At 43.3% G+C, this 23,025-nt stretch overlaps 1 protein-coding gene across 2 annotated transcripts; it reads left to right on the forward strand.

Annotated features, from left to right (window-relative positions):
• Positions 1-938: 938 nt before the first annotated feature.
• On the forward strand, positions 939-22,822 carry LOC110284887 (gamma-soluble NSF attachment protein). 2 transcript variants are annotated; one of them, XM_029471968.1, is made up of 12 exons: positions 939-1,110; positions 3,558-3,625; positions 5,728-5,812; positions 6,474-6,491; positions 7,094-7,160; positions 9,301-9,410; positions 9,527-9,593; positions 10,072-10,142; positions 15,071-15,149; positions 17,564-17,643; positions 18,226-18,355; positions 20,163-22,818. In XM_029471968.1, exons 1-12 carry the CDS (start codon positions 1,055-1,057, stop codon positions 20,304-20,306), a joined length of 975 nt encoding a protein of 324 aa, XP_029327828.1. In that variant the 5' UTR covers positions 939-1,054; the 3' UTR covers positions 20,307-22,818. The 2 variants fall into 2 exon arrangements, with proteins under 2 accessions (XP_029327828.1, XP_021006496.1); XM_021150837.2 differs by having other exon boundaries at positions 940-1,110; positions 7,130-7,160; positions 20,163-22,822.
• Positions 22,823-23,025: the final 203 nt, after the last annotated feature.

The following is a 23,025-nucleotide window of genomic DNA, read 5'->3' on the forward strand; positions in this document are numbered from 1 at the left end:
CCCCCCCCCACTTTCTGTCTCTACTACTTCCTTTTCCCAATAAACTTTCTTTATGCTAGGTCTGACATATGGTGTGATTGATTATCCAGGGAGATGCCTCGGCCTGGGCCCACTAAGATGCTCCCTCCGGCCACAATTATACCATTATGCCGCCATTTCACAAAACACACTAGATGTTGGGCACCAAGCCTACAGTGTGTAGCCCTTCAAGAAACACTCACTTATCCAGACTCTCTCAGTATCTGAGGTGGATGTAAGAAAAGATCGTCACAGATGAAAAACTGACGGGTCGCAATGGCATGGCAGCAATCAAGGACGTAATTCCAAAACTACCATTGATTATCAGCAGAGCTGCCAAGTCACCTCTACTAGACCATTGCAAAGCCCACTCACCATCAGTTTTAAATTCTAGAAGGATTGACAGTAACCAAGGATTACAATCTGTTTTCACGACTGACTGATACATAACTAGAACTAGTAATAAAGAGCTGTAAAAGGTAGTGTGCCAGCACTAGGAGGTAGGAAGAAACACAGGGAGACCTTGTCTTATAAAACAGAAGAAGGAAATCATAAATGATGAATGATGCGCAAAGACTATCATAGATGTAGTGCAGAGAAACTGTAATAAATTGCAAGGACAAATAGGTAAAGCATTTTCGCGGCATGAAAACGCAGAGCTCTTGCGAAGGAGGACTGTTTTTTGTTTTCCAAGACTAGTAAAGACAAGTACTCGACATATATTAATTGCTCCTTAGATATTTGTAGAGTGCAGTCGCCAACGCTGGAAAGAACGTACTCCTGTAAATACCCAACATCAGCTTAAGCGCCTTCAGGGCAGCTCCGCATCACCGCGCTTGCGCAAGGCCTAGCCCCGCCCTCCCCGCCCATTCATTTCACCCATTTCCGGGACAGCTTTGCCACAGGAAGTTTGAGTCCTTCGCTTCCCGTAGCCCCCTTTCCCGGCTTCCTCCGCGGCGTTCCCACGCTGACGCTCCGGGTGTTTTTGCTGAGATTTAGGCGGCTTCACTCTTCGCGTCAGCAAGCGACCGAGGCGATGGCAGCCCAGAAGATCAACGAGGGACTGGAGCATCTGGCCAAGGCAGAGAAGTAGTACGTGGAGTCGCCGCCGGGCTGGTGGCCGTGCGCGCCGGCTGATCGGGAGGGAAGGAGGGCTGTGATGGTGTCTGCGCTTGGGGCGGTGCCTTCCCTTGTGGGTCAATCCCCTGCAGTCGGCCGTGCGTGCCTGCGCCACGGCGTTTGCAGCAGACGCCCTTGTGACAGCCAGGTCCGCCCGGCGCCGGGTCCTCAGGGTTTGCTGCTGCTCTGCTCTGTTCTGCTCGTTGCGGGCTTTGGCGTGGACACCTTGTTTCCTCTTCATGACAGCCAGAAGTGACACTATGGAGGGAGTCTCGCGGTGGAGAACCACTGCAAGGAAAGAGACCCTGGTGCCGTGCGGGGGTGTAGACTGATTCTGAAAACCTCTCATATTCAGACATCCTATTCACTGGGGACAAGGTTTAAGTTTCCTTGGTCCCGTGGGTGTTCGTCACCATTTGGTTCTGGGCGCAGTTGGCACACAGCTGTCCTGGGAACTTCGAATTCTCCTTGGCCCTCTCCTCCACTTCCGTGAACTAGAACATACACATTTAATGATTATCGACTGTAAAAAATTTCTTAGTACACTGTTAGGTGAATCAGAAACTAAGATCTTAACACATAGAAAGGCCTCAGTTTACAAAGGAGGAATTGAGGCGGCCGGAAACTTCCTGGAGACCTGTCCAAGGCTGCTCAGTTGAAAACAGCAGGGCGAGTTTTAGGCAGTGGAAAATCACAAGCCCTTTCTGGTGTACCACCTTGCCTCCTGGCAGTGGCTAGGAAGATGGCTGTCAACGCAGAGGGTGAACCCAAGAATCCTTTTTGCTGGTGAAAACAAACATAAAAGAGCAGAATGGGTGCTCTTAGCCATAATAAAGTTGCGTTTTGTGAACTAAAGGAGGATTTTGACCACCGGAGCTAAGGGAACTGTAGGAGCCAGGATCCTTTCCTAATAGCTTCGGCAAGTCCTCAGGGCAGCTGTGTGTGGAGTTGAGAACTAGGCTCCTAGGCTTCTCTGTTGGGAGAATTGGTGAAAGAGGCCTTCTGTCAAGACAGGGTCATAGATGAGTGGACTTGCTTGTGGCTGTGGTGGGGTCTGAAAGGTGCTTGAAGTTGCTCTAAGTAGAAGAGCCAATGGGTGACAGGAAAAAATGGGCCAGAAGTGTAGAAGAGGTAGTGGGATTGGTCTCTGTTTTCTGATGGCGGTATCACTCATTATCACTATTCTGGCTGAGGAAAGTTTACTGACTCTTAAAGGGACAAAAACAGTCAAGGTCCACAACAGATTGGCCGTGACCCCGACATTATTAGGGCCTTCATTCTTGCTAATTAGTGGTGCTCAGCTGCCTGGGGTTGATCTGCAGTCTTAAGAATCTCTTTCCGGCACATTGGATGTTATGTCTTGTTTTAGGGAGACTTCCATAATCACTTCAATATAGGGCGTAATGGGTGCTTTGGTGAAGGGGCAAAGAGTTAAAGCTTTATTTTGCTGCATATTTTCTCAATTTTGTGGATTAGATATTACATGTAATTGAAAATCTGCTTACATATATAAGTCTTGTTACAAAATATATATGTGTATGTTAAATGCAAACTATAAAATGCATCATGCAGGGATATGTAACTTCAGAGATAGACTCTGGGTAGTTGACGCGTGTGTCACTGAATGCAGGGTGCACTTCTAAGGGCCTCATCTCTCAGCTGAGTGGCCCCTGATTCAGATGAAGTTAGCAGTGTTGTATGTAAGCAGGCTTTCAGTAATTGAGTTGAAATTTATAAGATGGCAGTCAGCAATTTTTATGCCTAGCCAAATTTAATACCTACCAGAACTGTGAGTTTGATATTTTTTTTTTTAAGTAAAAGCAAAATTAAGAAGGGCAAGAAAGATAAACAACACTGGATATCTTTTGCTCTGGCTTCTAAGCCAGCATCAATCCTGGGAGACTCTATCTCTTTGGTGTCCTAATGCACTACTTCTCTTTCTCCCTCCTGCTCAGTGGTGGTTATTGTCTCCTCTGAGTGTTGTTCCCAGTACTCCCTGTAGTCTCCTCAGAGGATGCTACCTGTGACCTTGGCATAACAGATACCCATGGCTGTTAAGTAGTACTCCCCCTCGTGGCTTCTTGGCTGAAAAGGATAGTATACTTCAGGTTCTCAAGCTTGTTAAAGCATACCTTATCTGGTTTGTTAAAATCCAGACAGTTTCTCATTCTGTAGATCTGGGGTGGGGTCATTGTACTTTTCTAGCAAATTTTTAGGCAGTGTTGTTACTTCTGGTCTGGGGACCATGCATGTTCTTTTTGGATGGTATGTGGAAGAAGGAACCTTGGTGATGGGATGGGGATAGAAGAAGAAGCAAAAGTGCATTTATTGTGAATGCACCCAAAGAGAGTTGAGAAGGTGAGGGACCTGTAGCTGATGCTATCTTTCTAAATAAGAAACGTCTTTCTTTCTCATTCTAGCCTGAAAACTGGTTTTTTGAAGTGGAAGCCAGATTATGACAGTGCCGCTTCTGAATATGGAAAAGCAGGTATTTGTGGCTGGAGTCCTGATGCTGCTGTGTGTGTTGTTAACTGAATCTGATAACTTTAGCATAGTAATTCCATCACTCCCTGATATACTTCCCGAGTTAAAGCAGAAAAGCAGAGCAGAGCAACCGCACAGGCTTTGCATAGTCCCACACCTTCCCTCTCAAATATGGCCAGTGCTGAGTCAGGTCCTGGTCCGTGCTCCTAACTGCAGACGTGGGGTAGTGTCAGCTGTCCAGCCGTCAGCACATTCACGGGTATTCATAAATATTGCTTATTTCTGTCTTAGACTTTCTGCAGTTTAACTTTTAAAACTAGTCTCACTGAAGGAGATCTACCAATCTTGTTTTTCCCACATTCACATTTATGAGCTTCATTTTGAGATAAACTATTGAATATTCACGAAGGGTTTTAAGCTGTATATGCATTTTAGTAAATTTACCTTCTATAAGTATAAAATACCTTAAAATATGCAGCATAGGGGTTTGTTAAAAGCTCAGTGATTTGGTAAGGAATGATATGATAGCTCTGTGTCGTTTTGGATATAAAGTAATAAAACATAATTGTGAGGCTGGCAAGATGGCTTAAAGTGAAGGAGCCTGCGCTGCCGAGCCTGCGCTGCCGAGCCTGACCACCTGGGTTTGATCCCTGGATCCCATGGTGGACGGGGGATCTGACTGCTGCAGCTTGTCTCTCACCTCCCTGCGCATGCACAATAAAAATCTAAACCACCACGGATATGAAGTTCTGCAAGCATATTTTCATCCGTGACTTCGTTCATGAACTTGGCTTAGAATCACCTAGAGCAAGCACTTTTCACCAAATTTTAGTTTCAGTTTGTCTCCAAAGGAAATAAGCTGGAAGCTACCATTATCATACACACAGAGGGTTATTTCTTATTCAAAAGGAAAACAAGAGGCTTTGGCCCTGCATTTAAATATTGAGTAAACTTGTTGCTATTGTGCAAATTGCTTGTATTTTATATTTAAAGATAAAGATAAATTTGCTTAAAATTAAGCTTTATGTGGATTTTGGGTTATACTTTACACGGTCGCTTAAAACCAAACATACATTTCTCAGGTGAAAGAAGTTTAACAGCTTTGCTTTATGCCTCCAGGACCACGTGCTGCTTCCAGAAATAAATATTCTGAATCAAGTTTCCTATTCAAATGGCCTTTGTTTATCCTCCTTAAGAGTGCACGCAGAATATAGCCACGTGATGGAACTTTTTACAGACAACTAGGCAGGCAGGAACAGGAATAGTTGTAATATTCTGTTTGTTTTCAGCACTTCATTAAAGACTTCTTTGAGAGAGGTTTTCAGAAGTAATAGTTGAGGAGACTTTATCTAGAAGTGAGACTAAGGCAGGAGCATGTGCTCAAGTCAGAGGTCAGTCTGTGTCGTGTGGTTGAGTTCCCAGGCAGTGGGGGCTGCATGTATGGTGAAGACCTTGTCTCAGAATGGAGAAACAAACAGAAGACAGCGCTCTTCTTAAATGAGTATGGGTTCTACTTTTTCATAATCCACCTTTGGTGGATTTTCCAAATGTTATTGTCTCTCAGGCCATCCTGGTTGTTTGACCCCCGTGAGCCTCCTGTAAAACAGCCTGCAGTGTAAGGTTAGCTCTTTGAACAGCGTGGATAACTAAATAGAAAAGCTTTGTGTTCAAAAATGACTTGGTGCTTAGAGATTGCCCAGAGGGAAGACTTGTTACAAGGCTGGTGTGTGTCAGTTGGGCTGCAGTTTGTCAGGAGTGTAGTGAGCTGGACAGGAAGAAGCTCGGGAATGCGGCTCTTCCTTGGGGGACCCCAGCTATTTGGGAGTAGGTGCTAGAAGGAGTTCTTGGTGTTCAATGGAAGCTGCACCAATGTGTTGCTAAAAGTTGATTAAAACTTTCACAGGCTTTTAAAAATGAACTTAGAAAGATGGCAATTTGCTTTAGATAAAAGTACTATTTCACGCCATTATGAAACCCCCTATCTGAAACCAGTGTATTTTGTAATGTCTCACACAGACTGCTGATCTTGGTGCTGATTCATCTTAGGTCTGTTAATGATGGAAATAGAAAGTCTTTTTTTTTTTTTTTTTTCTTTTTCTGTTTCAGCTGTTGCTTTTAAAAATGCCAAACAATTTGAGCAAGCAAAGGATGCCTGCCTACGGGAAGCTGTTGCCCATGAAAATAACAGGGCGTATCTTTTTTAGCTTGAAAAAGAAATGGAACAATTAGGAGATTGTGAGAACACCTTTTCCCTGCTAGAACTTTGTGTGTGAAGGAAAGCGCTTTTCAGTTAAAGCAGGATGGACAGTGCGTGTGCTTTAAAGCCCAGGGAATAGTCAGTGAGTGACGCTGAGCACACGTGGTACCAACAGCCATGCTTGTCTGTTTGCTTCTGGGTTGACAGGGATTTGACTTGAGATGAAGTGAGGAAGGTCTCCAGACCTGTGCCAAAAAAGAAAAAGTATAGCTAGCTGTTGGAAATGCATAAACTGTTTTGGAAAAAAAAAATTAAATTAGTCTTGCTTAGGTATTTGAAGATTTATAAGCATTCTTGAAAGAAATGTTCTTGTTGTATCTTAAAGGCTCTCATTTATAAATGTCCACTTTATCTCACATGCATGTCATAGTCTTGCTAGTCGCGCCCTTTGTCCTGTTGCTGGACAGCAGTTTAAAGTGCTGCACAGGGAGGTTCAGTGTCTCGGCTGTAGGAGCCGTCAGCAGCACTGAGGTGTCATGGCCCTGTCCTTTGAAAGCAGAAGGACCGGAGACGTAGTTAACTGTCTTTAGAAGGTGAGCTCCAGAGACTGTTGACATCTTCTTTCCTTAATGCTGACATCGTCATGTCCATTCAGTCTTTTTCATGCTGCCAAGTAAGTATTTTTCACCCTTCTTATGTGTTTGCAGATGGTTTAAAAGTTGGGGTTTTACTCTAGCCTGAGAATTTTTGCTCAAGCTATGCATTTTTAAATACTCATTTTAATATATAATTATTAAATTTATAAATGTAATTAAAATAATTATTTTCATTTGCTTTAGTCAGCAGCTGAACTTTAAAGGCCACATGTCTCCTATTTATAAGAAAGAGTTTTAAATTAAATTCTGCACAGTATTTTGCTTGTGAAAACATAGGTGACTTGGAAGTCACCTTTTCCCTGTACTGATAGTTGTTAAGTGCCTGTGGGAGAGAAGGGAGCTTTCTCCTCTTATAGAGTATTGCTTTGTCTTAAAACTTAGGCTTCTGTTTCTCTCTAACCTTTCTGAGACTGACTTTATTTTGCTGAATAAAATCAATTCACTGTTTGGTGCTCCTAAGGTATCATTGCTTAAACAGTAAATAAATAAAATAAAAAGCATGAAACTATACTGTGGCAATGTGGGCTTGGAGGGACACAGTGTACTTGAGGTCCCTTCTGTTGGTCACTTCCCTGCCTGCCGTCTTCACCAGAAGGTTTCTCCCTCTTCCCTCATGAAGGTCTGTCTCATCAGGGAACTTGTATTCTCTTTGCAGAGCTTATGAGCAAGCTGGCATGATGCTGAAGGTTAGTAGCACTGTGTCCAAACAGCTGCAGAGGTAAAGTGAATAAGCAAGCTGTCAAGGTAGAGTTCATGCTGCAGTTGGCAGGTTTCTTCATCGTGTAGAGCAAGAGGGGCGAGGGTTCTGGGAGTGGACGTGAGGTGAGGGTGAGGCGTCCTGCCTAGGGTACCACTGACTGGACCACAGTGAGCAGCCTGTGGCTGCAGTTAGGAGGGAGTATTGAAAGCTCCGTGTGAGATGTAGGGAGCTGGGAAGAGCAAGGCTCTGGGCCCTGCAGCCAGCACAGAGGCTGCTGTTGAAGGAAGCTGCGTGAGGTTTCCCGCATCTGAGAACCTGAGGGCACCTGGATGTGGTAAACATTTATAATGGTATGTCTGTTTAAATTACTTGTTTGTTATGGAAAGGAAAATTCACATTACCATTTATTTTGGTTTTATAAATATCGGGCTGGAGTCAGTAGAGCTACAAACGAGCTATTGGTGCTCTACTGTATTCCTTTTCAGTGGAATAATGGAACATTTTGACTTCTATGCCACATTTATGCTTCTTAATAGCAGGTTAGGGGTTACTGTCTTATTGTAGTTGTAGTGAGATGAGATGGTGTGTGTGTGTGTGTGTGTGTGTGTCTGTGTGTGTGTGTGTGTGTGTGTGTGTGTGCGCGTGCGCATGCGCACATTCACACATCTGTATGGCTGCTGTGTAAGCCAGAGCTCAGCCCAATGCTGACCAGATGGTCCATCCACCTTGTTTTTTGAGACAAAGTCTCTGGTCTGGTGCTTGCTGATTGGGCTAGACTGGCTGACCAAGAGTTCCAGGTCTGCATCCAGCTCTAGTCCCCCCAAGCCGAATTGCAAGCACACATGTGCTGGGCATTTAGTTGTTGACTTTAGATCTAGATCTCAGATGTCACCTGCTCTCTCCTGCTATATGTCCTGTTCTTTCCCCTCCCCACTGTCATAACAAAGGTGTGCTGTCTATTTAGTAAGTAGGTAGGTGACTTACAAAAAGAGGTAGATTTGTTAGCTTTATCCTGTCTGTTTTCTCAAATACCTTTCAGTGTATACTGTTCAAGCCCTTGGGTTCTTTGATTGGACTTTGGTTTTTTGTTTTATTTCATTTCATTTTATTATTTTTTTAAAATTCTTTTCTTCTTTTCTGCTAAGGTTCAGGGGTTTGTCATCCCATGTGACTAAACATAGTCTCTTTATGTAGTAGCTTTAGTCTATGCCTGGTCTCCATAGCTAAACATTTTTTAAAATGTTTTGGCATTGGTAGAAGTGAGGCTGTCAGTTTATTAGAAACAAGCTAACACATTCTCAGCTTGGTGGGGGACTGACCTTTGGATCTGAGAGTAGGCCCTGAGAGGCCACTGAGGGTCTTATATAGAAATAGAAATATAGGAAGTTTCCTGTAGATGAGAATCCTTGCACCCTTGCAGCTAGCTCGCCTTTTCAGGTCTTTCATTAAAATTGCTTTAGTTTTTGATTTAGAGAATCTAGGACCCTAAGATCTTGAGACTTACATAGTACTAGTGAGACACAGAATTGATTCTGTGGGTTGTAATCGTCCCAGAAGAGAGAGATCTTCAAGTTCCTAGTAAGTCAGAACACCAGGGAGTAGCCAAGGTGAGTGAAACAGACCAGACAGAAACACAGGCACTGGAGAGCTGTGGCCAGCTTTAGGAGGTGACACAGCCTTTATAGAGACAGCTCTGGCGTGGCCCCAGCTTATTTTTGTAACCCGGGTCTGAAGTCTGCTGTTAACTATAGTTTATGGTAATTTTTTTAAAGGAAGCCATGAAACAGAACTTTTGTGAAAGCATGTGATTTAGAAACATTTTGTTGTTAAATTAGCCTCACACTTACGATATAACTACGAAGTCATCTCAATATGTTTGTTGCCATTCATTGTTTTTGACAGTATTATAAAAGTGAGGTAAGCTGGGTCATGATGGCTCATGCCTAGAGGCTAAGACAGGAGGATTGCTCAGAGTGCCAGGCTAGTTTTTTTCTAGTGAGTTCCAAGTGATCTTGAACTAATGTAAGACCCTGTCTCAAAAATTAATGCGTGTGGATAAAATCATTGAATTTCCAATTTCCTAAGCTGAGCCGTTTTCTGCCCTGTGCCGCATGCTTTTCCTGTAGGAGATGCAGAAGCTGCCTGAGGCGGTGCAGCTGATCGAGAAAGCCAGCATGATGTACCTGGAGAACGGCACCCCTGACACAGCAGCCATGGCCCTGGAGCGAGCTGGAAAGTGAGTGCACAGGCAGTTGTTGGGGGCACTAGCTTTGCACGGGGCTCCTCTTTGCCTTGATAAAGTCCTTGAGAAACAGGTGTCTTAACGCAGGCTGTGCTCTCTGTCTGATTCAGGCTCATAGAGAATGTAGACCCAGAAAAGGCTGTACAGCTGTATCAGCAGACTGCCAATGTGTTTGAAGTAAGTTAGACTTTGCCTTGTTTCTTTAATTACTCAGAATATCTTCAGCCATAATATATGGCTTTTTAAGGCTTTTTGTATCCACAGCCTAACTATTCCCCCCTTTTTTTTAGGGCAGTGGTTCTCAACTTGTTAGTCATGACACCTATAGGGGTCTAACAACCCTTTCACAGGAGTCACCTGAGTCCATGGAAAAATACAGATAGTTATGTTACAGTTCATTCATAACAGTAGCAAAATTACAATTAAGAAGTAGCAATGAAAATAATTTTGTGGTTGGGGGTCACCACAACCTGAGGAACTGTATTAAAGGGTCTCAACATTAGGAAGGTTGAGAACCGCTCGCTGCTCTAGCGGTTAGCGAATGGGCTAGAAGCTGTGGTGCCACCACCCATGGCCATTGCTTTGTGCAGTTGTTGTTGAATGTAAGACTTCCACATTAGCGATACTGACGCTCCCTCGTCTTTGGTTCCTCCAGAATGAGGAGCGCCTCCGACAGGCAGTTGAACTCCTAGGAAAGGCCTCCAGACTGCTGGTACGAGGGCGGAGGTATGGCTTGGGAACTGTATGTCTATGGATCCATGTGTGTTTTGAGTCTACATTTGGAACTTGTAAATAACCTTGGATATAGCTGTTTGTCTACACTTGGACAACCAGTGGGAAAAATGATTTTCTAAGGAGTAGGCCATGAAATTCAAACCTGCTTTTCTACCATGAAAGAACAGTGAGTTATCTTGACCTGTCATTGCATAGTGTTGTGGTGTTCTCTTAGAGTAAGTGACAAAAGCGCCCTACATACCCACAAACAACAGCTTGTGATACTTGAGTTATAGCATTAAATGGGATTTTTCCTCTCTATATAGTATAGAGAGTAAAAATATACATACACATACATATATATACATATGTATATAAATGTATATACTTGTATTTTAAGTGTTTATTCAATATATCTTGATCATTTTCCTCTCTTATAGCTATTCCCAGAACCACTCTACCTCTTTAACTACCTGTCTTTATTTTTCTCTTATTCTTCCTTTCATTAAGAAAAAAAAAAAAAAAACTAATATAAAAACAAAAAAGTCAAAATGAAACAAAACTAATTCTGAGCCTGGGGCCTGCCCTGGAGTATAGTTGATAGACATTGTGACATGCTGGGGAGAAAACTGATTTTCTACATCTTTTCCTCACGCTATCCCTTCCAAAAGGACCTACTCCTCGCCTGCTTCCTCTTCCTCCGCTCAACCCGGAAGTTCTGCCTTTTCACCCATTGATTGGCTCCTTTAGTCCTTAGGAGATTGGTTCACTAGAACAACACCAGGCTCATCCACAGCAGGACCCTGTCTGGGTTGAATCTCTGTCAGTCTGTTGTATGCTGCCACAGTCTCTGTGAGCTTGTTCTGGTGTGTCTGGAAGATACTGTTTCCTTGGAGTCTTCTACATGTAGCCATCCAGTGTGGCCAGGATCATTTGTTGAAGATGCTGTCTTTTCTAGTGTGTAGTTTTGATTCCTATGGATCATATATATATTCATACGTGTGTGGACTTATGTCTGGGTCTTTGATTTCATTCCATTAATCATCATGTCTGTTTTTATGCCAATGGCATGCTATTTCAATTACAGTAAGTCTGCAGCACAATTAGAGCTTGGCAATGGTGATAACTCTAACAGTATTTTACTATTCAGGATTGTTCTTAACTATCCTGTGTTTATTGTGTTTCCATGCAAAGTTACAAATGGTTATTTGAATTTCTCTGAAGAATTGTGTTAGAATTTTGATGGGGATTTCATGGAATCTGTTGATTGCTTTCTGTAGGACAGCTATTTTCATAATATTCATCTTACTGATACATGCGCATGGGAGGCCTTTCTATCTTCCAGTGTTGTCTTCAGTTTCTTCCTTCAATATCTTAAAGTTTTTATTATACAAGTCTTTCACTTGCTTGGTTAGAGTTGCCCCAAGATACTGTGTGTGTGTGTGTGTGTGTGTGTGTGTGTGTGTGTGTGTGTGTGTGTGTGTGTTGAAAGATCTTGTTTCCCTTATTTCTTGCTCAGTATATTTATCATTTGTATATATACATTTGTGTGTTAGAAAGCAGTTACCTCCTGTTGAAGTTTCCTAGTGGAGTCTTTGGGTTGTCTGTGCACACTCTCTTATCATCTGCATATAAACAGACTTGGACTTCTTTCCTGTTTGTATCCACTCTTCTAGCTAAGATTGCAAGTACTATGTTAAATATGCATGGAGAAACTGGACAACTTGTTTCATTCCTGACTATAGAGGAAATGCTTTGAGTTTCTTTTCATTTAGGTTGATATTAGCTAAAGCCTTGTTGTAAATTATCTTTATTATATTGAGATATGTCCCTTGTATCTCTACTCTCTCTAGGACTTCGACTATGAAGTGATACTGGATTTTGTCGAGGCCTTTTCTTCATCTAATGCGATGATCACACGGTTTTGTCTTTCTACTTGTTTATATGGTGGATGACATTTATCGATTCGTGTGTTGAGCCATCCCTGCATCTTTGGGATGAAGTCAGCTTGATCATTGTGGATAATCTTTTTCATATGTTCTTGGATTCAGTTTGCAAGTACTTATTGAGAACTTTTGCATCTGTAGTCAAAAGGTGCATTAGTCTATAACTTTCTCTTGGGGTTGATGTTCTTTGTGTGGTTTGAGTATCTGGGTAAAAATGGCTTCATAAAACGAACTAAGAAATGTTCCTTTAATTTCTATTTTGTGAAATAATTTGACACATACTGGCATTAATCCTTTGAAGGTCTTATAGAAATTTTTGTTGAATCCAACTGGCACTGGGATATTTTTAGTTGGGAAATACCTTTTTTTAAAAAAATTATTTATGTATTTATTTTACACTCCATATTTTATCCCCCCCACCCCTCCCTCCATCTACCCTCCTACTGCTCCACATCCCTTACCTACTCCCCAACCCCCTGTCACCACGTGGATGCACCCACACACACACACACACACACACACCACCTGAGCTCTAAACTCCCTGGGGCCTCCAGTCTCTTGAGGGTTAGATTCATTCATCTCTGAATGAACACAGATTCCACAGTCCTGAGTCCTCTGCTGTATGTGTGTTGGTGGCCTCATATCAGCTGGTGTATGTGGCCTGTTTGGTGGTCCAGTGTTTGAGAAATCTCAGGGGTCCAGATTAATTGAGACTGCTGATCCTTCTACAGGATCTTCCTTCTCCTCAGCTTCTTTCAGTCTTTCCCTAATTCAACAACAGAGCTCAGCTGCTTCTGTCCATTGGTTGGGTGCAACTATCTGCCTCTGACTCTTTCAGCTGCTTGTTGGGTCTTCTGGAATGTGGTAATGCTAAGTCCCTTTTTGTTAGTGCTCCATAGCCTCAGCGATAGTGTCAGGCCTTGGGACCTCCCCTTGAGCTGGATCCCTCTTTGGTCCTGTCGCTGGACCTTCTTTTCCTCAGGCTCCTCTCCATTTCCATCCCTGTAATTCTTTTAGACAGGAACAATATGGGTCAGAGTTGTGACTGGGATGGCAACCTCATCTCTCATTTGATGCCCTGTCTTCCTGCTAGAGGTGGCTCTATAGTGAAATTTCTTAATTACTGCTTCTAAAGACCCTCTGTCATCTCGATCTAACTTGGGTGGGTCACATGTATGATGCAATCATCTGTTTCTTTCAGCATTCTCAGTTTGATGTAGTAGAGATTTTGAGTATATCCTCATGATTCTCAGAGTTTCCTGAATAGTATTGTTGTGATGTTGTCCTTTTCATGCCTAATTTTGTTCACTTGGATTATCTCTTTCTGTCTTGGTTAATTTGGCTAATGGTTTGTCAGTCTTGTTGATTTTTCTCAAGGAACCAACTCTTCATTTCATTGATTGTTTTTCTTGGTATTTTTGTTGTTTGTATTTCATTGATTTCAACCCTGAATTTTACTTCTCCCTGTCTATTTTTTAGGTATTATGTCTTGTTTTCCTAGAACTTTCAGATGATCATTAAGTTACTAATGTGCCATCTCTGGTCTTTTGATGTAGGTATTTGTATTTAGTAGTATGAACTTGCCCCTTAGAACTGTCTTCATTGTGTCCATAGATTTGGGGATGATGTGTTTTCATTTTCATTCAGTCCTTAAAAGTTTTTCGTTTTTTTCTTGACCTCTGTCTTGAGCAGTCTTTGTTCAGTAGAGAGTTGTTCAGTTTCCATGAGGTTATGTGCTTTCCACTGTCTGCTGTTACTGACATAAAACTTTAATCCATGGCGGTCAGATAGGTAGGATAGTGTTTCAGTTTTCTTCTATCTGTTGAGATTTTCTGTGTGTCCTAAAATGTGGTCAGTTTTTGGAGAACATTCCATGAGCTACTGAGAAGAAAGTTAACTCTTTAAGTGTAGGTAGAATGTTCTATAGATGTCTGCTCAGTCCATTTAATCATGCCGTTCTCTACCTACAGTGCTCCTGCTCAGGTTTTATTTGGATAACATGCCTATGGTGAGAGCTGGGCACTGACATCACCCACTATCATTGTGTAAGGCTGTGTAAGGGTCTATATGTGATTTCTAGCTATAGTAGTATTTCTTTTATGAACTTGGGTGCCCGTATGGTTTGTGTATTAAGTGTTTAGGATTGTAATATGCTGTTGGGTTTTTCTTCTGACTAGTATGTATTGTCCTTCCCTATATCTTTTCTTCTTACCAGTTTTGATTGGAAGTATATTTTGTCAGATAATTAAAATGGCTACACCTGCTTCATTCTTTGATCCTTTGGTCCCTAAGGTGACATCTATTCTTAATGGTGAGGTCTGTTTCTTGGATGCAGCAGAAAGATGATGGAAGGAAAAAGGATATGGGATGGAGTGTTTGGAAAATGGATGGTCATCTTTTTCTTTTTCACTCACCCTGCCATTCAATGGACCAGGAATGAATGTAAGAGGGTGGATAAGATGGATGTTGAGGTCAAAGCTACAAAAGGCTGGTTTAGTATCCTAGGGCCCACCGAGCAGCAGTGAAGCCAAGAGGGTGAGGGTACACCTGGTGCTTCATTCCCGTGGACGGAAGGAAGCCCTGGGGTGATGCAGTCTAGGATTCTCTAGCCAGTTCTGCAGAGCCATTTGTTGAGGTTGTTAGGAATGCCTTCATGAATGGTATTTTACCAAATGTACCAAACGGAGAAACTCGTTTGCGCTTCACTTCCTTTACTCTGACGCAACGCCTTGGTGAATGATGATTCTAGAAGCTAGCTTACTAAGAGCTGCTCTAAGCTGCCTTGGGTCCTGGGTTGTCTGATGGGAATTCTGGGCTGCTCCCTAGACTTAGGCGTTTGAGAGAAGCCTGATGAGCAGAGCCAATGGCAGCACTGTTGTGAAGCAGTTGGCACACCCCTGTCCTCTCAAGTCCAGTGACACAGGGCAGCCCAACGAAGACTTCTGCTGAGGGCTTCACTCCTGCCCTGCTGACATTTCTTTCTTCTGTCTTTAGGTTTGATGAAGCTGCACTGTCTATTCAGAAAGAAAAAAATATTTATAAGGAAATTGAGAACTACCCAACTTGTTATAAGGTATTCTTTGAAAATGCTTAGTTTGGCTTTACTTTAGATAATTTTACACATTAGTATAAATATTTAAGCTAAGATTCTGTGGGTCGTCATCTGCTTTTATAAAATAGTAATTTATGGTTTTGTTTCTGACCATGACAGACCTAGCCCACCTTTCTTACAGTAACAGTACTCAACAAAAACAAAGATAATTCCCTCAACCTCTGGGCAGTAAATTAACATGGGTCACCTGTAGAGGACGCTGAATGCTTGGAGAAGCCATCAGCGCGGGAGCCTGCATTCCAGAGAGTTTCTGTTTCTCTTATCCCTTTCGCCAAGAGATGACCCTAGTCATGGCAGTAGGCAGGAGAGACTGCAACAAATATTCTGAAGGAGACCTCCTCCCTGAAACTGGAGAAACAGGGAGAAAACCTGTTTCCCTTCCCCCTCTCTCCTCCCCACTCCCCCCTCACACTTGGCTTAAGTTGAGTTCTGGTCTCCGAGCTGCAGCCTAAGTCTCTGGCTGAAAGAACTGGCACGGGGAACCAAGAGAACAGGAACAAATCCCAGGGAGGAGGAGCACTTGGGAACAGGGAACCCCCTATGTGTGTGTGCCTGGGACAGACCCAAGGCAGGAGTGACTATTCTGAGAATTGAAGTAAGACTGAAACCACTAAATCTCTGATCCTGTCTGAAATTCTGCAGCAGACCCAAAGATCACAACAGAAGACTGGAACTGAGGGCAGAAGCACCGCCCACCAGAAGCAAGCCGTAGTCTTTGGCCTGAACCTGGGAGGGTTGAGTGCAGTTAAAGCATCACACTGAGAATGACAGCAGCCTGTGCAGGGTAACAATCCCAGAAGTCTAGGGAGCAGCCCAGAATTCCCATCAGACAACCCAGGACCCAAGGCAGCTTAGAGCAGCTCTTAGTAAGCTAGCTTCTAGAATCATCATTCAAGTTAGAAGGCCTCTAACAGTTACTGTAACTGTCGGATAGCATAAAAGTGAACACTACTGAAATGAATGGGAAAAAAACTATTTTTAATGGAGAGAAATACTGTTATAGAAGCTGTAAAAGTGAGCCATTTGAAAAATTTAAAACATAATATCTGAAACAAGTTACTAGGTGAAGTTAACATTATAGTGAAGACAACTGTTAATAGTCATTTGTCTTGTAGCTTCAACAAAATGCCCTGGCAAGCAGCTTCAAGAACAATTTATTTTGGGTCACATTTTGAGACTATGTGTATTTTTTTGTTCGTTTGTTCTTTATTTTTCGAGTCAGGGTTTCTCTGTGTAGCCCTGGCTGTCCTGGAACTCACTCTGTAGACCAGGCTGGCCTTGAACTCAGAAATCCGCCTGCTTCTGCCTCCCAAGTGCTGGGATTAAAGGTGTGTGCCACCACGCCCGGCCTGACTGTGTGTATTCTTGAGGCAGCTGATCATGCTGCATCCATCAGGACACAGAACCATGACAGTTTGTGCTGCTTTTTCTTTTTCTTTTCAGTCCATGACCCAAGCCCTTACAATGCTGCCTCCCACCATGGCCAGGCCTTCCTGTCTCAGTTAGCCTCATCAGGGTGGTCCTTCAAGCGTGGGCAGTCTCTGGACACTGCTGAGAAGCCTGCCTCCTGTGTGGTTCTGAATCCCTCAAGTAGACAGTAACATAACTGAGACATAACGGAGACTTAGTTACTAACGATGGGCTGGTGCATTGCATGGGCCAGTGCAGCAATGTTTGTCTGTAGTCCTCGTCCTGCTAGGACAGCCTGTGAGTGTGAGGCCAGCCTGGGCTGCACAGTTAGGACCTCTCTCAGGAACCATATATCACTGAGAAGAAGTAATATACACAAAGAAAACATCACCAACAAAATAAACCACCTCCTGAGGCGTTGCTGTGTTCCCAGTAGGCTCTGTTCCATCCATGCTGTCCTTGACCCTCTCAGCAGTCTGTTGTCTCTGTTGTCCAGAGTTTCCTCTGATGTCCTTTCCTGCTCTCTCAGCATCCCAGGCTGGACTTACAGAGTCAAGCTCTTCTCTGCTTTTATTCCCTCTTAACATTCATTGAAGGTATTTGAAGGAAATTCTGTAAACTTACATTGTCTGTATTCTCAGGCTTTGAGGTTTAAAAGGTTGTCATTCCTCAGGCCAGTAACACCAGTGTCAGCTGGTTCTGGTTAGAGCAGACAGGCTCAGGCCTGCCCCACCTTCAGGCTCCCCAAATCCCTGTGTTCTCTGTGCACCAATTGTATCTGACATAGTATTAGAATACACCCCACAGGGTGTGTCCTCCCAGGTGTCCTTTAGAACTATAGAACTAGATGTTTCTCAAGTATGAGCCAGTGCTCCGAAGGTTAAATGCCAGTTGTTTCAATACTCCAGGAAGGTGACTATGAAAATTGGTATCGGTTTACATTATAGCCTTCCCTCTCGTTTCAGAAAACAATTGCTCAGGTCTTAGTTCATCTACACAGAAATGACTATGTGGCTGCAGAGAGGTGTGTCAGGGAGAGCTACAGGTAAGGGTCAGCTGTTTTCACTGACCAATGTTGACATTCCTGTCTGTTGAATTAGCATCACTACTTGGACAAATTTTGGTTTTAGCCCTGAAACTTACAGATCTTCCAAGAGGTAAGACTACCATTGCAGGGTTGTGTGATGTTTTGTTGTTGGGTCTTAGGTTTGGTTTCCTGAAATGCTGAGGAAAGCCCCTTCACGCTTGTGTGTGCCAGTTCCTACTCAGGCTCACCCTCAGCAGGCATAGTACCAGGGTTACAAGATGTCTTCTGCAGGGTCTCTGAGTGATTAGTTACTTCGTCATCTTGTAGTTTAACTGACAACAACAAAAGGGCAATTGCTGTGTGGTGTGTTGCAAAATAGAGTGAGGCATTTCTATGGGGTCATGAATGAGGACTGGTAATTTATAACTGTGTGAGTGCCTTGGGCACTATAGGGTTCCTAGTGGCATCCTTGATCTCTGCCCACTGGTTGCCAGTAGCAACCCCTATAACAATCATGATGCCTGAAGAGCTTTGCTGGGGATAGCTGGCACTGGTGGGAATCTTAAGGAAGAGCTGAAGTGTGGTTTGTGCTTGCCTTAGCATACCAGGCTTTAATGGCAGTGAAGACTGTGCAGCGCTGGAACAGCTCCTGGAGGGATATGACCAGCAAGACCAAGACCAAGTGTCGGAGGTCTGCAACTCGCCCCTTTTCAAATACATGGACAATGATGTAAGTGGGCCTTGGGGTTAGCTTGCTTCCGCTTGGAGTGCTTTCCCTCTGGATTTGTAAGGGTTCTGTCCTATACCTGTATTTTCACACCAAACCGTGCTCCTAAAGGAGTCAACCATTTCAATTGAACTTTCCCATGTTCAGGTAATGTGATTCTCTCTCGCTTGTGTTCCTGAGCGCGTCCTTGCCTCCTCGCTGTGCTGTGCATAAGTAAATGCAGCCTCCTTCCTCACCTCCCCACTGGGTTTGCCTTTATCTAGTTGCTTTTGGGCGCCCTACCTTTAAGAGGCCTATCATGTTTAGCTTTAGTCATTCCGTAGGCCCGTGGGCATCCCATGTCTGAGAGCTGTGTGAGATTGGTTGTTAATTATCTTCAGGCTTATCTGTAAAGGGCAAGGGTTAATTTCATGAAGCATCCTCTGGTCTTCCTGGGAGAAAGCCTCTCGAGAGTGAGCCACCCGTTGTGAGCCTTGCTCTCTCTCTCCTTTTCCTTCTGTGTGTTTATCTGATCACATGAGCTTATAGCTCTATCACACTGCCAAATGAATTTAAGACCTTAAATTTTCTTATTAAGATAGAGAAAAAATATATTGTTTATTCTAGGTAAATTCTTACACATACTTTCTTTTCTTTTTGAGACAAGGTCTTAACTGCTGTAGAGGGCTACCTGGCCTTGAACTTAACGGTCTTCCTGCCTCAGCCCCATAAGCACTGAGAGTACAAGTGTACAACATTCTTACAGGCTTTTTGTATGCCTTTGTGTGTCTGTGTGTGTGTGTGTGTGTGTGTGTTTCTTCCTCAGTGCTGCTGTTCACCTTGCTTAGGAATAGGGTTTGAACTTGGAGCTCACTGCTTTGGCTGGCTGACTGTCTGGCAGGCCTCAGGCACCCTCCAGTCGCTTCCCCCACATGCTGGAAGTACAGTCTTCTGTCACTACGTCTGCATTTTAAGTGGGGCTGGGATTGGACTCAGATCTCTTAGGTTGTATAGTAGAGAATTGACCAGCTTAGCCATTTCCACACCCCATGCCCAGCTTAGCAATGTGGATTCCTCCTGCTTGGAAAGCTGGCCTTTACTAATTAAGTTCTCCTCCCTCTTGGCTCCAAAGTTTGTGTATATTTTTTAATTTGTTCCTAGTTTACACTCCCTCATTTATTCAGCACATGGGTTTCTTCATAACCCCTAGAAGCATTGCTAGTTGAATATGCCCATAGTATCTCCAGTTCCCAAGTTAGGTCCGTAATTGATACATCTGTAGCTGTCAACAGGCCACATCATGGTGATGCCAGGGCATTTCTCTCCTGAGGATGGATGGTTAGGTTTTGGTCGTTTCAAACTTTTATGTATGACCCTGCATGCTTCTTCAGGTGTCACAGTACATGTGGAGATAGGACAGCTTGTGGGGTTGCTTTTCCTTCCATCCTTCCATGGGTTCTGGGGATTGGATTCAGGTTGGCAAGCTAGTGTGGAAGCACTTTTACCCACTGAGCCATCTTGCTGGCCTTGTGTGCACGCACATCTCTTTCTATGAAAGCTTTATTTTTATTTCTGTGTTATGACTGTTTGCCTGAATGCATGTGCACCACATGGAAGTCAGAGGAGAGTGGGGTCTTCTGGGCCTGGAGTTCAGGGGGTTGTGAGTCACTCTGGGCTTGGGTACTGAACTCAGGGCCTCTGCCTTCTAACCACTGAGCCATCTTTCTGGCCCCACCCCAACCCCCACCATATTTATAGCTAACTGATGCTAAGATGCGGTGTATCAGGATTCTACTCTTCCAGCCTTCATAACGTGTTTTGTTGTTGACAGTACGCTAAGCTGGGCCTAAGCTTGGTGGTCCCAGGAGGAGGAATCAAGAAGAAGTCCCCTGCGACACCCCAGGCCAAGCCAGATGGTGCTGCCGGCACAGCTGCTGAAGAGGAGGAAGACGAGTACTCGGGAGGCCTGTGCTAGTACCCTGCCTACAGAGATGAGGAGATGAGGAGATGGGAACCCTGACACGCCATTTTCGTGGAATTAGGACTCATTTTGTGGGCATCTGCTTCACTGAAATTCTGATGTTGAATGTTAATATAGATGAAGTTTCAGTTTACCATTTCCCCAAACCAGCCGTTGTATCTACTACCTGTGAAGCAGTTTTTTCTTTCCATTGCAAGCAGAAGACACTGTCATATTTTAATAATTGATTTTAAAACCTATAGGCCAAATTCTAGATAAATTATATCATAAGTAAAGCAGGAAATAGGTATACTTAGTCTTTTCTCTTGGGTTCTTGTAATTTATTGTTAGATAATTTTCTTTGCATTTTATTTAATGTCACTTCTAAACGTGCTGGGGTTTTGGTAAAAAATAATAATTTCAAACTGGTCTGGTTCTTTCGATGTTGTCACTTGGTGCCCACGCATGTCCCCACTAAGAGTGTCAGCAGTGCCAAAGAGAGAGACAGACAGTGCGTCCTCAGCAGACACTCCTCCAGACTCTTCATTAGATGTCTGACTGAGGAGACGGTGCATGGCCCCACCTGACCCTGCTCATGTGACCATTGATGGGCACAGAGCGAGTGGGAATGTGGTTGTTCCCTCACAGGCTGTTTACATGTGTATGGAGTATCAGGCCCAGATTGGACGTGCTACTCAGTGACCTAGAAATGACACTGTCAGCTCCTCCCATTCTCTCTGTCCACTTGCATTGNACCCGAGCCTTGCTGGCACCATGGACCATGAAGAGGCAGAACAAAAACACGAGAGACTTTTTCTAGGAATATAAACCATAAGAATAAACANCATANTTCAATGAAGTGGGGCCTTGTCTCAAGGTGAAAAAGAAACTTATCCGTCAGCATATTAGATACATTCAAATTGTTGAGTCTTTTCAGAAACAAGCTTTGGACAAAAGCTTTATCATTTTTAGCTCAGTAGCCCTTGTGTGTGACTATAAAATATGGAAGNTAGCATATTAAAGCGCTGTTGTAAATGTCTTCAGCCCTCCCAAAGTATTGCTTTTTCTTTTTTCTTAACAACAAAAAGTATGACTGTNCAAACCTACTTGGCTCTTGACCAAAACAGGACTAGGTAAGACTATTTGTATTTATCTAGAATGACAGGTAANGCTCCTGCCAATCTAGAATGCATGCATTTCTTACCTCCAAAGTAATTTTGGTTTGGAGTTAATAAATTAACATGAGTTATGCTAGCTACTGCAAAAAATAAAAAGTTAGCCAAGAGGGAAAAAAACCTGGTTTTAAAAGATATACATTTGGACTGGGTTACCAGTCTTTCATACCGCACAGTTCTCCCATGGCTATTTCCTAAAAGTTTTGAAGCATTCCTCTTTTTACCCTCTATGGCTAAGGCCCATCCATGCTTCGTGAACTGACGGGGTTGCAAGCAGTAGTGCGTGCTAGAGGGTTGTGCTTAATGGAATAGGACTGTCACCACACTCCGCCATGAATAAAGTATGCTGAGTCATGCTAGATTTCTGAAACCTAGGAAAAGCATTGCTACGGTACTGGTCCCCTTGTTGTGGGAGTGCTCCTACAGACCCACATCCTCTGCCAGGTGGGCCTGAGTGGCTGGGTGTCACTGAACAATCCCTGAGCAGATTACAGGTCGGACACAAAACACTAATGCATGGTTTATGTTTTCCCCTAAGTTACCTCATCGTTCTTTTGGTCACCAGCTTATTCTCTTTAATTACATTGAGATTATGAATAAAGCGGTCTTCCAAATTTGTATTTAAAAAGGGAATTGGTATTTCCAAGATCAATGTTATGTTTACCTTTCAATCCAACCAGAAATACTGGTGCTTGTTGAAGCAAATTAGCAGACTTTTATAATCTATTTGACGTTACTCAAAAGTTACTTTAGACTGTGTTATGGCCCAGTTTATTCAATAAAACCGTGTGGAGGGTCGGTTTTACTCGTATCCACCATAAACAGCAATTCTCAGCGCACTCTGAAGCAACAGTGAGCTTGGTTTTAAACAGCAGAGTATTTAGGCAGTGCCCGCCTCCCGCCACCCCCATCAGGAGCCAGCGTGCAGGATTCAGAGCTCATTTTTTTCCTGTCAGGTTATTCTGCGTGGTGTCTCAGGAACATTTGTCCCTCGTGTGCACTTTTTATTTTTCTGCTTGTATTAAGTCTTCGTTCTTGTGAGCTTCCTCAGAAATGGAAAACGTGGTCTTCACAGCAAGCAGCGCTCTAGCGCCCTCCCTAGGAAAGCCTGCATGGGTTTGCTCAGACTCACCTAGTGTTTAGTGCCGTTCTGTATTGAGTGAAGTCAGCCAGCAGAGCACATTTAATATATTGAATTTGTAAATATGCAGAGTATAGTATTTGTGTATGGAATCTGTGCATTATCATATTTTTTCAGCTTTTTGGTGAATAAGATATTAATATGTCATCAATGGAAATTAGATGGTTGCTTCTGAAGGAAGATAATTATGAAAATAAAACCCAAGACTCTGTGAATGGTGTCAGTTTTATTTGCTTGTCCATCCTCTTCAGCGATACATTTTCATCATTCTTTACGATATTTTAGATACCTTTTGTAAGAACCAGTATTTTCTCTGTCTTTGTTTGTAGTTTTGGCTCTGTAGAAGCCTGGTACCCTTGGGGAGTTAGTGTATGTTAGTTCGCCTTTTAAAATACAGTCATTATGTCCTGGCATACTG

Source organism: Mus caroli, chromosome 18 (genome assembly GCF_900094665.2).
Source record: "Mus caroli chromosome 18, CAROLI_EIJ_v1.1, whole genome shotgun sequence".
Classification (NCBI taxonomy): domain Eukaryota; kingdom Metazoa; phylum Chordata; class Mammalia; order Rodentia; family Muridae; genus Mus; species Mus caroli.

Excerpts from the sequence above, each read along its gene's own strand:
- LOC110284887 (XM_029471968.1), top strand. The coding sequence starts at position 1,055 with ATGGCAGCCCAGAAGATCAACGAGGGACTGGAGCATCTGGCCAAGGCA. Across the intron at positions 9,594-10,071 it reads AGACTGCCAATGTGTTTGAA|AATGAGGAGCGCCTCCGACA; the intron begins GTAAGTTAGACT and ends TGGTTCCTCCAG. Across the intron at positions 10,143-15,070 it reads CTGCTGGTACGAGGGCGGAG|GTTTGATGAAGCTGCACTGT; the intron begins GTATGGCTTGGG and ends TTCTGTCTTTAG.